The 15,292-nt window shown below is 37.3% G+C and overlaps 1 protein-coding gene across 1 annotated transcript in view; it reads right to left on the bottom strand.

The window, feature by feature from the left end:
- The window catches only part of TEX11 (testis expressed 11), a gene marked incomplete at both ends in the record, with an annotated part of 365,391 nt that overhangs the window by 117,668 nt on the left and 232,431 nt on the right, over positions 1-15,292 (bottom strand). The window contains one exon of the mRNA XM_081125501.1: positions 5,939-6,076. Coding sequence (XP_080981627.1) covers positions 5,939-6,076 — 138 coding nt within the window. The remainder of the gene's footprint in view (positions 1-5,938; positions 6,077-15,292) is intronic.

The raw sequence follows: 15,292 nt of genomic DNA, 5'->3' as shown, positions 1-15,292 counted from the left end.
TATTATGATTTACAGCAGCAATTTTCAACCTTTTTTCTTTTTTAAAAATATATATACATACATATGTATATATATAACTTATTGATTTCAGAGAGAGAGGAAGGGAGAGGGAGAGATAGAAACGTCAATGATGAGCAAGTCACTGATTGGCTGTCTCTTGCACGCCTCCCACTGGGGATCGAGCCCACAACTTGGGCATGTGCCCTGACCAGGAATCGAACCGCAATCTACAAAATCATAGGTGGATACTCAGCTGCTGAGCCACACCAGCTGGGCTCTGTGACTATCTCTTAATGTAACGAGTGCTTACTATGCATTAGGCTCTATGCTAGATATCAGGGAAAATAGAGATAAGACATGGTCCCTGTCCTCAAGGAGATAGTAATCTAATAGGCAGCTAAATCAAGTATACAAATAACTAGAATACAAGGCAGAACTTAAGTACTTAGATATAATCAGCAGTGTTACAAAGTCTTAGAGGAAGAGCAAGTTTCAGAAATTTCCTTAGGAAGCTAAGAATATCACTAAGAGGTAGGCTTTGAAAAAAGAATTTTAAAAGGTAGGGATGCCAGGAAGAGGAAATTTGCAATGCAGAAGCATGGGAAAAGGTACAGTGGCAGAAAAGCATAGATATGTGGTTAGAAAGCAGCAGGCATTCCAGTTGAAGTCAAACATAGTACACATGTAAAGAGAGAAAATTATGTTACTTATAGATTATGGAGAACCTCAAGTACTAAGGAATTTGGTCTTTATTTACAGGGAGCCACTGAAGATTACTGAGCAAGATACAATAATCAGTTAGAAGATTATTCTCACAACCTTAAGAGTTAATGAGGGCTTGCCTGGACTACGGTAGTGAGGTGAAGATAGGAGATACTTGGTAAAAATACTGCAGAGATAGAATTGACCAGACTTGGCACATTGTTGAATATAAGGGGAGAAGAAGGAATCCATGAGTCTAAGATTTCAGTCATAGATAGCTAGATATACACCCAAAGACAGAAGAGGAGTGAATGTGGGCTATGAAAGAGATCAGGGCTAGAGATATAAATTCGGGAATGAAGAGCTGAAGCTAAGAAAACATGTGCTGTATTACTGAGGGGAGGGTATAAAAAAGAAAGAAAAGAAGGGACCAGAGAATAAATTCACTGAACAAATTTTTATTGAAAACTTACCATGTACCAAGCATGGTCATGGGCATTAGGGATAAAATGGTGAACAAGATGAACATAGTACCTACCCTCATCCAACATTTATTTGATGAAAAGAGACTAGCCAGTAACAGAAATAGAAAAGGAATAGTCAAAGCAATAGGATTAAGAGAAGATGTCATAGAAGACAAAGAGAAAGTTTTCAGAAGGAAGAAGCGGTTGACAGTATTACACTGTTTTGTGCAAGGAAGACTGAGGAAAGATCATTAGACTTGATCATTAAAAGGTCACTAGTGATCTTCATAAGAGCAGTTTATAGAATCATAGATGCAAAAATCATCAAGAGGGGAGTTGGTAGTGAGGCCAAAAGCTTAGTGTCATCCTTGTGTCTTCTTTCTCTCCTGTCCTACATCTGGGTATGTCAAAGAATTCTGTCAGCTTTACTTCTATAATCTATCTAGAATCTGACCACTTCCTACCATCCACACTTCTTCCACCCTGATCCACAACACCATCATCTTTTGCCTAGATTATTTCAATGACCTCCTAACTGGTCTTCCTGCTTCTACCCTTGCACCACCCCAATCTATTCAACACAGCAGCCAGAGTGAACTTATTGAAACACAAGTCAGCTCATGTCACCCCTCTGCCCAAACCCCCCAATGGCTCTCCATCTCACTTTGGGTTAATAACACTACTTCCCTGATCACATCTCCTACAGTTATTTTTTGTTATTAGTTCACTTTTATAACAAATTTTAGCAAATAAGCCATATGTTGGAAAAAACACTAGTAATTTTGCCAACATAAATAAATACTACATATCTACAACTATAGTCTACATATTTAAATCCAAGAGTCATCACTTATAAACAATGTTCAGTGAATGATTGGCACGTGATCATACCGTATCACGTGGTAATTGGTTCTGTTGTCGTGTGGCGTAACTATCTGAAGCAGTTTTAACATGTGCTGACCCAGCCCGGCTGGGCGTGGCTCAGCGGTTGAGCATCAACCTAGGATCCAGGAGATCAGGGTTCGATTCCTGGTCAGGGCACATGCCCGGGTTGCTGGCTAGGCAGCCAATCAATGACTCTCTCATCATTGATGTTTCTATCTCTCTCCCCTTCCTTTCTTCTCTCTGAAATCAATAAAGATACGTTTTAAAAAAACAAAACAAAACAAAACAAAAAAACATGTGCTGACCCATGTTCCTACGGGCACTAAGCCAAGCCCCTGCTATGTGCATTTGTTTCCTTGAGGTGACTGGTAAATGCACGCATTTACTAGACCTATTCAGTATAAACTTATAAATACTGTGGTACATATAGAAAACTTTTCTGTGAAATTAAACTTTTCATGCAGACTTAATTTTAATTACACAAAGTGTTTATGTAAGTAAAAACAGGTAAACTAACTAATGTGTCAATTTTTTAACAAACACATTCAGAAAACCTACTTTATTATATAAGGAACTTTCAGCTTTAAAGGACGTCCCTTCACCCGAATTTGTCCGTTATATCAAGGTTTTACTGTACCACCTTTTTCTGCTTAGTTTTCTCCTTTGGGCTACATCCAGCCCACTGTCTATTTTTGCACAGTTCACAAGCTAAGAATGGTTTTACATTTTTGAAAGGTTGAAAAAACTCAAAAGAAAAATAATATTTTATGATACATAAAAATTTATGAAATTTAAATTTTAATGTTTCCTAAATATAAAGTTTTATTGAAACACAACCATGCCAATTTGTTTACATATGGTCTGTGGCTGCTTTCATGGTACAACAGCAGAGTGGAATAGTTGCCCACAAAACCAAAAATATTTACTATTTGATTCTTTACAGAAAATTTGCTGGCTTCTGTAATATACTATAACACTTATCTTTTTATTATCTGTCTCTCTTAGTAGAGTATAAACTCCATGGGTGTAGGTGTTTTGTCTGTTTTGTTCATTACTCTATCTCCAATGCCTAGGACAGTACTTAACATGTAGTAGATAGTCAATAAATATATTTGAAAAAATAAATACTGAAAAAATATAGGCAGTGATTTTCTATTTTGGTGATGAAAGGACAAAGAGAGAACTATAATTTGAAGATGCTGACAAGGTTGAAGAAGACCTAAAAAAAAATTATAGTGACAGGGGAAAAAACAGTAAACAAAGAAAGTTTAAAGAGCTAGGACAGATTTGTAGAGAAGGGCCACAGAAAAAGTTATTTCTTTCTCAGAGATATATATGGGAGAAGAAAGGGTAAGTAAAGAGGACAAAAGTTGAAGTTCCTATCAGCCGCTAAAAGCTCAGAAAATTTCAAGATAAGGTTTTCTGCCAAAAGGAAATATAAGGCATGGGGGCTTAAGGAAAAAAAACCATTTTAGAATTACCTTTGTGAGGAATATAATAGAAAGTCAAAAAGAATTAGTGTTATTGAGTGCCTAGCTGAAAAACCATAAAATTTTAGCATATCTAATAAACATGGTTTCATAAATTTTATGAATAATATTTAAGTAGCTCAAGGGAAAAAGTGAAAAACAGTGGACAATGAAAATTAACAAGGTTAAGGGAAAATAGTAAAATACGATTGTGTGAATTTTTTCACCTTTCTATCTGCCCTAGTACACAGGAGAGTATTCCTTACATATGGAGGGTAACAAATCACATCTTTTTTTTTTTTTTAATCCTTACCCGAGGATATTTTTTTCCATTGATTCCTTTTTTTTTAGAGAGAGTGGAGGGGAGAGAAGAATGGGAGAGAGAGAAACATCGATGTGACAGAGACACATCGATTGGTTGCCTCCCACCTCCAACCAGGGCCCAGGATCGAGCCTGCAACTGAAGTACATGCCCTTGACCAGGAAGAAAACCCAGGAGCCTTTGGTCTGCTGGCCGACACTCTAACCGCTAAGCCAAACTGACCAGGGCAACAACAAATCAATATCAAGAAAGGAAGAATGAAATGGAGACATACGATTAATAGTAATCAACAAGAGTACCTTGAACATATTCAAAATAACTTTTGGCTTAACACCAATCTGGCCTTAGATGACACAATCACACACTAAGCATGCACTATTAGGAATTGCCTCATTTCTTGTTCTCTTCTTCCCCTCCTCACTACTAAACTACATTTGACCTCCCATTTATAGGTTCAGGAGTATACTAGCCTCTAAGACCAAACTTGATATTAGTTAAAAGAGATTTAAGAATCAGTGCTTTAAGTCTTGGAAGACTGTATCTAGTTCTGATAATTCATCCCAGTCTGGCTCCCTATCCCTGAGCTCCACTCTTAAAAAGAGCTTCATATTCCAGTTTGGAGCTCTACCTTCTCTTTTTTGACTATTTACACATACTCCCAATGCCCCAAAGCTTTGAATCCAGCCTCTGAGTTCAAATCTCTATGGCTGAAGACCTGTTCCCTGATGATATGCTTATGTGATGCCATCTACCTATATTTCTAACTTATGAAATATTTCCAGTACTTAAGACTTTCTCATTGCCATGATCTATTTATTTGCCAATCAGGATACCCTGATGCCAGCTACTTGGCTGAGTTGAAGGCAACTATGTCTTGTTCATCTCTGTAAACTCAAAGACTATCAGTGTCTCATACTGTATTCTTTCTATTTTGACAATCTGATTGGATATCCCTCCTTGGCCTGCAGAGGATACATCCATCTCCACAACTGGCATGTCTAATTCCAGGTCCATGTCCTTCCCAATTTTCCAGGCCAACATAAATCATGGAAGTTACAAAGCTCTAGGTAGGCAGTAGGCAACTATTTTTCTGAAATAGTTAATGATATCCTGTAACAAAATCTGTATGAGAATCTTTTCATGTCTTTAAGTAAATAGTAGTCAACTATCTTTATGAAACACTTAAATGCTGGCCTGTGCAGAACTATGAATTAAGTTAAATTTCTACTTCTCTTCCAAGACTATGAATTTATAACATATAAATGAAATCGTATATATTCCTTTGAAAGAAAATCCGAAGTGTTTCATCAAACAACCCTTCAAAGTAAACAAATCTTCAAAGAAAATGTCTGGAATTATAACCCTTAACCATATATTTTCTCCTAAACTTGTCAATAAACTTGAAAAGCAACAAAAACCTTCATAGTTTATCTGGGTCCACACTTTTCCTTCTTGTTTGTCCTTCCTTTTCTTTGTCTTTTCATGAGCCAATACCACCCACCCATATGTACATGCTATATGATATCAAAAGGAAGAAATGTCCCAATTGCTTTGGGAAGTATGAACGGTTCTATCCTTAAATAAGTTTTTATCTTTTACCTTTCAGAACTCTGTTCTGATAAAAAAATATATATATATTTCTGAAAATTTTCTAGGGCAAGAGATAACCCAGAAAGTAAAAGAATAACCATTTCATCCAAGTATTTGTTCTCATTGAATCCTTGTGTAAAAAAAAAAAAAAAAAAAAAAAGTGTACCTTAAAATTTAGTCTGCCTCAAAGGGAAATATTGGAGATGGTTAGTAGCAAATAACTTTGTTCAGGAGTTCCAGTGATATATTACCTTTCAGAATAGGGTGCAAAAATAAAGAGTAAGTAATGGAATTAAGGGTCTCCCAAATTCTATCTCCTTGTGGGAATTCCATTAATTAACAGGGAAAGTATACAAATCAGGAAAATATCAGTTTGGCTTTGTCCTGTATGATGGAACTCCTAGATCTCCTCACCTAACAGCCAAGAAGTCACACCACTGCATCTATATCTGTGCCCTGAGCATGACAACATTTGCTGACTTGGAAAAACAGATGAATCAAAAGACCTTATCAAGTTGTTTCAAATGCAGGTAACAGGAAGCCATGTTCCTCTTCAGCTTGGGGAATTCCATATCCATTTGATCAGATTCATAAATTCTCAAAGAATAACAGTACCAGTGTAGGGCATCATCGTAATTGTGTATCTAAAGTTTAAAGAGAAATAACAAAATTACATGAAAATCTCTACATTTGACCCTAATTTTTTCAAGTCACCTCTAGAAACAAACAGAAAAATGGTATTGTTTTATTTTTTAGGCAACCAAAACACAACACCCCCTCTAGTTGAGTTCTAAGTGCATTTAATTATCAGTCTTAATAATCAGTATAAGTTACAGATAAAGTGACAATCAATATTCTTTCTTCTTCCCTCACATTTGAAATCTCATAGAAACCATCAATGAAATTAAAAGGCAACCTATGGAATGGGAGAAAATATTTTCAAACCACATATCCAATAGGGGGTTAATATTAAAAAATATACAAGGAACTCCTACAACACAATAGCAAAAAAAAGTTTTTAGGGCAGAGGATCTGAATAGACATTTTTCCAAAGAAAACATACAAATGGCCAATAGGTACGTGAAAAGGTATTCAACATCAATAATAACCAAAGAAATGCAAATCAAAACCACAATAAGATATCACCTCATACCTGTTAGAATGGCTACCATCAAAAAGATAAAAGATAAAGAAACAAGATGGTGGCATAGGTAACAGCTGCACCCACCGCCTCCCACAACCACATCAAAATTACAACTAAAATAAAGCACAACCATCACTCAGAGCCTCCTAAAATCTGGCTGAACAGAAGCCCTACAACCAGGGAACTGAAGGAACATCAAGACCGGGAGGAGGGGCGGAGACGCGGGCGGATCGGGGCTGAATCGAAGACTCGCCGCCGGCCCACACCTAGTGCCAAAGTTTAAACCCGGGAGGGAATCTCGGTGGTGGAGGTTTCCCGGAGGAGTGAGGGGTCTCAGCCCCACATCAGGCCCCCAGCCCAGTGATCCAGGGCGGGAAGAGACGTCACCACAACTCTGGGCTGTGAAACCAGCAGGGACTGTCGCTGAGGGTCGTGGAGGCTGCGGGAGCCCCAGCAGCTCCTCTTAAAGGGCCGCGCACGGACTCACTCGGACGCTCCCTCTGAGCCCAGCGCCGGGCAACAGCTTGAGAGGATCGTGGGACATTTGGGGAGGAACTAACCTGCCTGAAATTGGGGCGAGAGGTGGAGGGGCGGCTTTCTCCCAGGCAGAAGAGTTGGCAGAGGCCATTGCTCATTTCGCGAGCCCTTCTCGCACACAGCTGGCAGGCAGGCGCCATATTTGAGTCGCCAGCACCTGACTCACACCTTTGGCCCCGCCCCGTGATTCCCGGAGGCCCCTCCCCTACCCACCTGCAGCTCATCCAGGCCATTTCCAGTGGCTTTTCTCTGCAAGTGGCCTCTCGAGCCTCATGCTTAGGACTTCCCTAAAATCTCTCAAACAAGCAGCAGCGTGCCCCATCCGGCTTGATAAGTGGCCCCAGGCCTGGCACTAGTGGCAGCCTGCATTGGCTCATAGCTTGGCCTTTCCTGGGCAATGCGAAGCCCAGCACAAGTAGCAGCCAACTACGGTTTGCTGTGTAGCTCATGCTGGGTGGCCCTGGGCAAGACACTGCCCGAGGCTGACTTTGCACCTCCCGAGAAGCACCAGACAGAGTGCACCTGGTGGTCAGACTCTACCACACTAGATTACAACCCTACCACATCCATGAGTGACACACTCAAGGTGTGCACTTGGTGAACACCAAAGCTCTACTGAAGTAAATTCTGATCCATAGGGGTGTCTCCAGCGCAGCAGCTCTTTAGCTGTAGTTGCAGCTGGTGCTCACAGCCGATTGGCCTGGGGGTCAATTCCTCCCAGTGATGCCAACAGCAACCAAGGCTCAACTACAACAGGACAGTGCACACAGCTCACATAGTGGAGCACCTAGAAGGCCCAGCTCAGGTGACTGTGGAGGCTGAGCCACTGGGCCCTACAGAGCACCTATTATACAAAGCCACTCTACAAGTTCCAGGAGACATAGCAGCTCTACCTAATACATAGAAACAAACACCTGGAAGCAGCCAATATGTGGAGGCAAAGAAACATGTCACAAAGGAAAGAACAGAAGAAATCTCTAGAAGAGGAACTAAATGAAATAGATCTAAGCAAGCTAACAGATACAGAGTTCAGAATTTTGTTTATAAGGATGTTTAAGCAGACTATTAGGGAAATAACTGAGAAAATTGATAGTATAATAAAGTACCAATTTGAAATGAAGGGTACACAAACAGAAATGAATAATTTATATGGAATCAACAGTAGAGTAGAGGTCGCTGAAAATCAAATCAGCAATTTGGAACATGAGGAAACAAAAAACACCCAACCAGAAGAGCAAAAAGAACAAAGAATCCAGAAATATGAAGATAGTATAAGGAGCCTCTGGGACAACTTCAAAAGGCCCAACATTCGTATTATTGGGATGCCAGAAGGAGAGGAAAGAGAGCAAGAAATTGAAAACCTATTTGAAAAAATAATTACAGAAAATTTCCCCTACCTGGGGAAAGAAATAGACTCACAAGTCCTGGAAGCACAGAAGGTCCCAAACAAGACAAACCCAAAAGGCTCACAGCAAGACACATCATAATTAAAATGCCAAAGGTTAAAGACAAAGAGAGAATCTTAAAAGCAGCAAGAGAAAAGCAGTTAGTAACCTACAAGGGAGCACCCAAACTACTGTCAACTGATTTCTCAACAGAAACTTTGCAGGACAGAAGGGAGTGGCAAAAAATATTCAAAGTGATGAAAAACATGGAACTACAACCAAGATTGCTCCACCCAGCAAAGCTATCATTTAGAATTGAAGGTCAGATAAAGAGCTTCTCAGACAAGGAAAAGCTAAAGGAGTTCATCACCACCAGACCAGCACTACAGGAAAAGTTGAAGAGTCTTCTTTAAAAAGAAGCTAATGAACAAAAGAATCTGACGAACTAAATAAATCCAGAGACACTGACACATGCAACAGATGATCATATTTCAGGGGAAAGAGGGAAGGGGGGTGGAGGGTGGGAAGAGATTAACCAAATAAGTTAAATGCATATATGCATAACCCACGGACACAGTTAGTAATGGAGTGAAGGCCTGGGGAGGGAGTGGGAGCGAGGTGGAGGGGGTCAATTGGGGGGGAAAAATGGGACACCTGTAATACTCTCAACAATAAAGATAAATTTAAAAAATATAAGAGATAACAAATGCTAGTGAGGATGTGGAGAAAAGGGAAACTTTGTATGCTGATGGTGGGAATGAAAACTGGTATGGTCACTTATGGAAAATAGTATGGAAGTTTCTCAATAAGTTCAAAATCGAACTGCCATGTGATGTAGCAATCCCACTTCTGGGTATATATCCAAAAGAAATGAAATCATTATCTCAAAAAGGTATCTGTATTGCCATGTTCATTGCAGCATTATTCACAATAGCCAAGGTATGGAAACAACCTAGGTATCTGTTTACTAATGAATGTATAAAGAAAATACAGTACATATATACAATGAAGTATTATTCAGCTATAAAACAGAGAAAACTGCCATTTGTGATAACATGAATGAACCTTGCGGACATAATCCTGAGTGAAATAAGACAAAAAGAGAAAGACAAACAGTACATGGTATCACTTATGTGTGGAATCTAACTCATAGAAATATAGAGCAGACTGGAGGTTGCCAGGGGTTGGAGGATGGAGAAAATGGGGAGAGGTTGGTAAAAGGGTACAAATTTTCAGTTTTGAAGTGAAAAAAGTCTGAAGATCTAATGTATAACATGGTGACTAGAGCTGGTAATACTGAATTGTATGACTGAATTTTACTAAGAGAGTAGACCTGAAGTGTTCTCACCAAAAAAAAAAAAAAAAAAGGTAAATATGTTTATTAAATCAATTGTTAGAACCCTTTTATGATGTATATGTATATCAAATTAAATAATCACATTGTACATTTTAATTATAACTTAATTATAATTTTGTCAATTATACCGCAATAGAGCTTAGAAAAAAATTTTTTTTATAAAAATGGGCTGAAGAGCCTGAGAGGATGGTGAACCACACTAGAAAACCCTAAATACAATTTAAAAGTTGTTAAAACAACAATGATAAAAAATTTTCAAGAGAACAGCCATAATTCACCATGCTAATACAGGTGTTTTCTTTTTCTACATTCCATTTTAACTTTATCCTTTTGCATTCTTATATAGTTGTAATCATAGTGTATATTAGAATTTCATGTTCTATTCTTTCCATTTAAATTTGTTTTATAAATATTAATCTATGTTGCTATTTAGTCTTCACAGTTGTCAATTTAAGGAATACATAACATTCAATTAAGTTTTCTTAATGTTTGCTATTTAGTTAATTTCCAGGTTTTTCGCTGTTATAATTAAATGCTACTATATTTTTGTACAAAAATATTTTTTTACTTTTGAGGCACTTTAAATTTTTCAATGATAGCAAGCTAATGGGGAAAATCTAACAGAAATAACCTGGATGACTTTTTTAAGCTAAGAAAATTCAGGTTGCTCATACACACCAAGGTAAGATATAAATGAGTCCCTTGTACCCTAGAGGACAGGCACAATGGTGGGGAGAGGGACTGGGGAGGGGGATGGGATGGGATGGAATGTGCCACTGGGGAGAAAAAGGGACATCTGTAATATTTTAAACAAAAATTAAATTAAAAAATTAAAAAAATAAAATTAAATGAATAACAATAATAAAATAATATAAAAAAAGAAAAAAAGAAGCTTCACATTTCTCAAGGAATAGCAGGTGTCATTAGGACCTAAAGGGAGAAAGATACACTCTTCAACTAGAAACAACTATGCTAAGTAGGTACAACACTGCCTTTGACTATTTAGAATTAAGATTACATTCTTCTCCAGTTGTTAGAAGTAGGAGTTTAAGAAATTATTCTGCAAGACTGGAAAATGAGGGAAATGAAAAAGACTCAATAGGGGAAGAAATTCTGAAGTACTTTTTCATCAACTCTGTAAAGAAATACAGGCCCTCTAAAAAAAAAAAAAAATACCATTCTATTTTGTAGTAGTTTAACTTAAGGTATAAAGCAAGACATTTTGATATACATATACACTGTGAAATGTTCCCCGCAATCAAGCTAATTAACATATACATCATTTCATCTAGTTACCCCCTTTTTTGTGGTGGGAAACTTAAACTTTACTCTTTTAGCACATTTCAATTACATAATACATTATTATAGCTACAGACACCATACACTGTATTAGGTTTCTATAACTTTTTCACTTAATAACTTAAAGTTTGTATTCCTGGACCAACATATCCCCAATTTCCCCAATCACCAAACCCTGACAACCACTATTCCACTTTGTTTCTATGAGTTCGGCTTTTTAAAATTCCACATATACCCCTGGTCAGTGTGGCTCAGTGGTTAGAGTGTCAGCCCACACACCAAAGGGTCGCGGGTTCAACTCCCAGGCAAGGACAAGTACCTGGGTTGCAGGTTTGATCTCTGGCCCCAGTCGAGTCACATGCGGGAGGCAACCAATCAATGTGTGTCTCTCACATCAATCTCTCTCTCTCTTTCTCTCTCCTCCCTCACTTCCACTCTCTCTAAAAGTCAGCAGAAAAAATATCTTTGGGTGAGAATTAACAAAATAAAAAATAAAATTCCACATATACCTGAAATCATGCAATATTTGTCTTTCTATGTCTAGCTTACTTCACTTAGCATAATGTCCTCCAGGTTCATCCATTTTGTCACAAATGGCAGGTTTTCCTGGAGATCATTTTGGATAGTATGGTCATTTTAACAATATTAACTTTTCCAATCCATTAACATGGGATCTTTCTACTTTTTGTGCCTTCTTCAACTTCTCTCATCAATGTCTCCTTGGTTAAATTTACTTCTAAATATTTTACTGTCTTAGATACTGTTATAAACGGGATTGTATACTTAGTTTCTTTTTTGGATATTTCACTGTTAAGAGTAATAGAAACACAATTTTTGTATGTTGATTTTATATCCTGTAACTTTATTGATTTGTATATCTGTTCTAACAGGGTTTTTTTGGTGCAGTCTTAAGGTCTTCTATATATGTGATCATGTCATCTGCAAACAGAAAATTCTACTTCTTCCTTTCCAATTTGGATCCCTAATTGCTCTGGTTAGAATGCTGAGTACTTTGTTGAATAGCAGTGTGAGGATAAGCACCCTTGTCTCATTCCATGATGTTAGCTGTGGGCTTGTCATATGTGGTGTTTATTTTGTTGAGGTGCATTCCTTTTTTGTTGAAAGTTTCCATCATGAAAGAATGTTGTCTTTTGCTTTTCTTTCTGCACCTATCGAGGTGACTATATTTTGTATCCTTCATTCTGTTAGATGTGGTGTATCATATTTATTGATTTGCATAGGTTATACCATCCTTACATTCCAGGGATAAATCCCACTTGATTGCTGTGTATGATCCTTTTAATATGCTGTTGAATTCAGTTTGCTAGTATTTTGTTGAGGATGTTTGCATCTATGTTCACTAGTGATATTGTTCTACAGTTGTCTTTTCTTTTAGTGTCCTGTCTGGCTTTAGTATCAGTATGATTAATGCTGGCCTCATAAAATGAGTCTGGAAGTGTCTGATTATAAGCTTGAGTTTGAGAAAGACTAAGCCCAACCAGTGTCGCTCAGTCATTGAGCATCAACCCATGCACCAAGAGATCGCTGGTTCAATTCCCAGTCAGGGCAAATACCCAAGTTTCGGGCTCCATCCCCAGTAGGGGAAATGCAGGAGGCAGCCAATCGATGATTCTCTCTCATCTATGTTTCTATCTCTCTCCCTTCTCCTCCCTTCCTCTCTCTCTAAAAATTAATATAAAAGGAGAGAAGGACTGGCATTAATTCTTCCTCAAATGTTTGGTACACTTCATCTGCGAAACCATCTGGTACTGGGATTTTTTGTTGTTGTTTTTGTTTTGCTGGGAAATTTTAAATTAATTATTCAATCTCCTTAGTCATTATTGGCCTAGTCAAATTTTCTCTTTCTTCATGATTCAGTCTAGGTAAGTCGTATGTTTATCCATTTCTTCTAGTTTATTCAATATGTTGGCATATAATCGTTCATAGTAGTCTCTTTACATTTTCTATTGTTTTTCTGGTCTCTATTTCATTTATTTATGCTCTGATTTTGGTTATTTCCTTCTTTCTTCCATCTTTGGGATTAGTCTGTTCTTTTTTTCTAGTTCCTTGAGGTATGAAGTTGCAATATTTGAGATATTCCTTTTTTCTTAATTTATATATTTATCACTATAAACTTCCCTTTTACAACTACATTTGCTGCATCCCATAAGTTTTGGTATTCTTGTGTTTTCATTTTTGTTTGTCTCAAGGTTTTTTAAATTTTCTTTTGATTTCTTCTTTTGTCCATCAGTTGTTCAAAAGTTTAATTTCTATGTATTTTTAAATTTTCCAGTTTTTTCATTAATTCCATTTTAAATTAATTTTTGTGTAAAATGTGAGATTTGTGTCAAGATTAACTTTTTTATCTGTGGGTGTGCATTGCTCCAGCACCATTAGTTGAAAAGGCTATTCTTATTCCATTGAATACTTTTGCGCTTTGTTGAAAATCAGTTGAGCATACTTTTATGGGATTATTTTGGCGTTCTTTATTATGTTAAGTTGATCTCTCCGACAATACCACACAGTCTAGAAATTTGGTTCCTTCTACTTTATATTTTTCTCAGAACTGTTTTAGCTATTTTCATTCCCCTGCTTTTATGTGTAAATTTTAGAATAATCTTATCTCTATATTTATCTCATTCTTTTGCCTGTATTCTATTTGTATCTTCATATTTAAAGCATGTATCTTTTAAGTAGTACATAAAGTTGGGCCTTGCTTTTTCATCCAATTTGACAATGTCTACCGTTTCACTGGGATATTGAGATCATTTTCATTTAATGTGATTTTGTATATGCTAAGATTTCAAACTATCATCTTGGTATTTGTTTTCTATTTGTCCCATCTAAATGGATTCCTTCTTTCCTCTTTTTATGCCTTCTTTTAGCTTATTAAATATTTTTATAATTTTATTTTGTATCCTTCTTTGGATTATAGATCTTGTTTTCAATGCTTTTGGATAAATACCCAGAAATTAAATTACTAGATCATATGGTATTTCTATTTTGTAATTTTTCGAACAATCACCATATTGCTTTCTATAGTAGCTGCACTATTTTACATTCCTACAAATTAATTTAATTTATAAACAATATTTGTGTTAAGTATAGAATTGTAGTTTGATAGTTTTTTCTTTAGTTATTTTAAAGTTACTGCTCCACTGTGTTCTTGCTTGCACTGCTTCTACTCAGTACTCTGATGTTCTCCTTAATTTGTTCCTCTGTATGCAGGGTGTCCTTTTTCCCTGGCTGCTTTTAAAATATTCTCTTTATCACTGATTTTGAACAATTTGATTATGTGCCTTGGTGTAGTTTTGTGTTCTATGCTTTCTGACTCTGTGTGTTTATAATTTTCTTAAGTTTCAAAAGTTTTCGACCATTAATTTTTTCTAATCCTCACCTGAGGATATTTTTTCCATTGATTTTTAGAGAGAGTAGAAGGGAAGGAGGAGGCGGGGGGGCAGAGAGAGAGAGAAAGAGAGAGAGAGAAACATTGACATGAGAGAAACATCAATTGGTTGTCTCTTGTATGCTTCCCAACCACGGCCAGGGTCGAACCACAAGTGAGGTATGTGCCCTTAACTTGGAATCAAACCTGAGACCCTTCAGTTGGTGGGCCAACACTCTAACCACTAAGCCAAACCAGCCAGGGCTTCAATCACTAATTTTTATATATTTATTCTCTCTCTCCGCATTTGAGGATGCCAATTACCTATATATTAAGCTACTTGAAGAATGTCTGTAGCTCACTGATGTTTTCTTTTTTGTTTTTAATATATCTGAATTGATTTCAGAGAGAGGAAGGGAGAGAGAAACATCAGTGGTGAGAGTGAGTCATTGACCAGCTGCCTCCTGCACGCCCCCAACTGGGGACCAAGCCCCAAACCTGGGCATGTGCCCTGACTGGGAATCAAACCACCATCTCCTGGATCCTAGGTCAATGCTCAACCACAGAGCCACACCTGGCTGGGCTCGCTGATGTTCTTTCTATTTTTTATTTTTTTTTAGTTTTATTTTTTTCCTATGTAGTTCATTTTGGATGGCTTCTATTGCTATGCCTTCAAGTTCACTACTCTTTTCTTCTGTAATATCTAATCTGTTAGTACTATCCAATATTATTTTTTCAACCTAGACATAGTTT

Source organism: Miniopterus schreibersii (genome assembly GCF_964146895.1).
Source record: "Miniopterus schreibersii genome assembly, chromosome: X".
Taxonomy (NCBI): domain Eukaryota; kingdom Metazoa; phylum Chordata; class Mammalia; order Chiroptera; family Miniopteridae; genus Miniopterus; species Miniopterus schreibersii.
The sequence above is the reverse complement of the archived record's forward strand: the minus strand, read 5'-3'. Positions and strand labels throughout refer to the sequence as shown.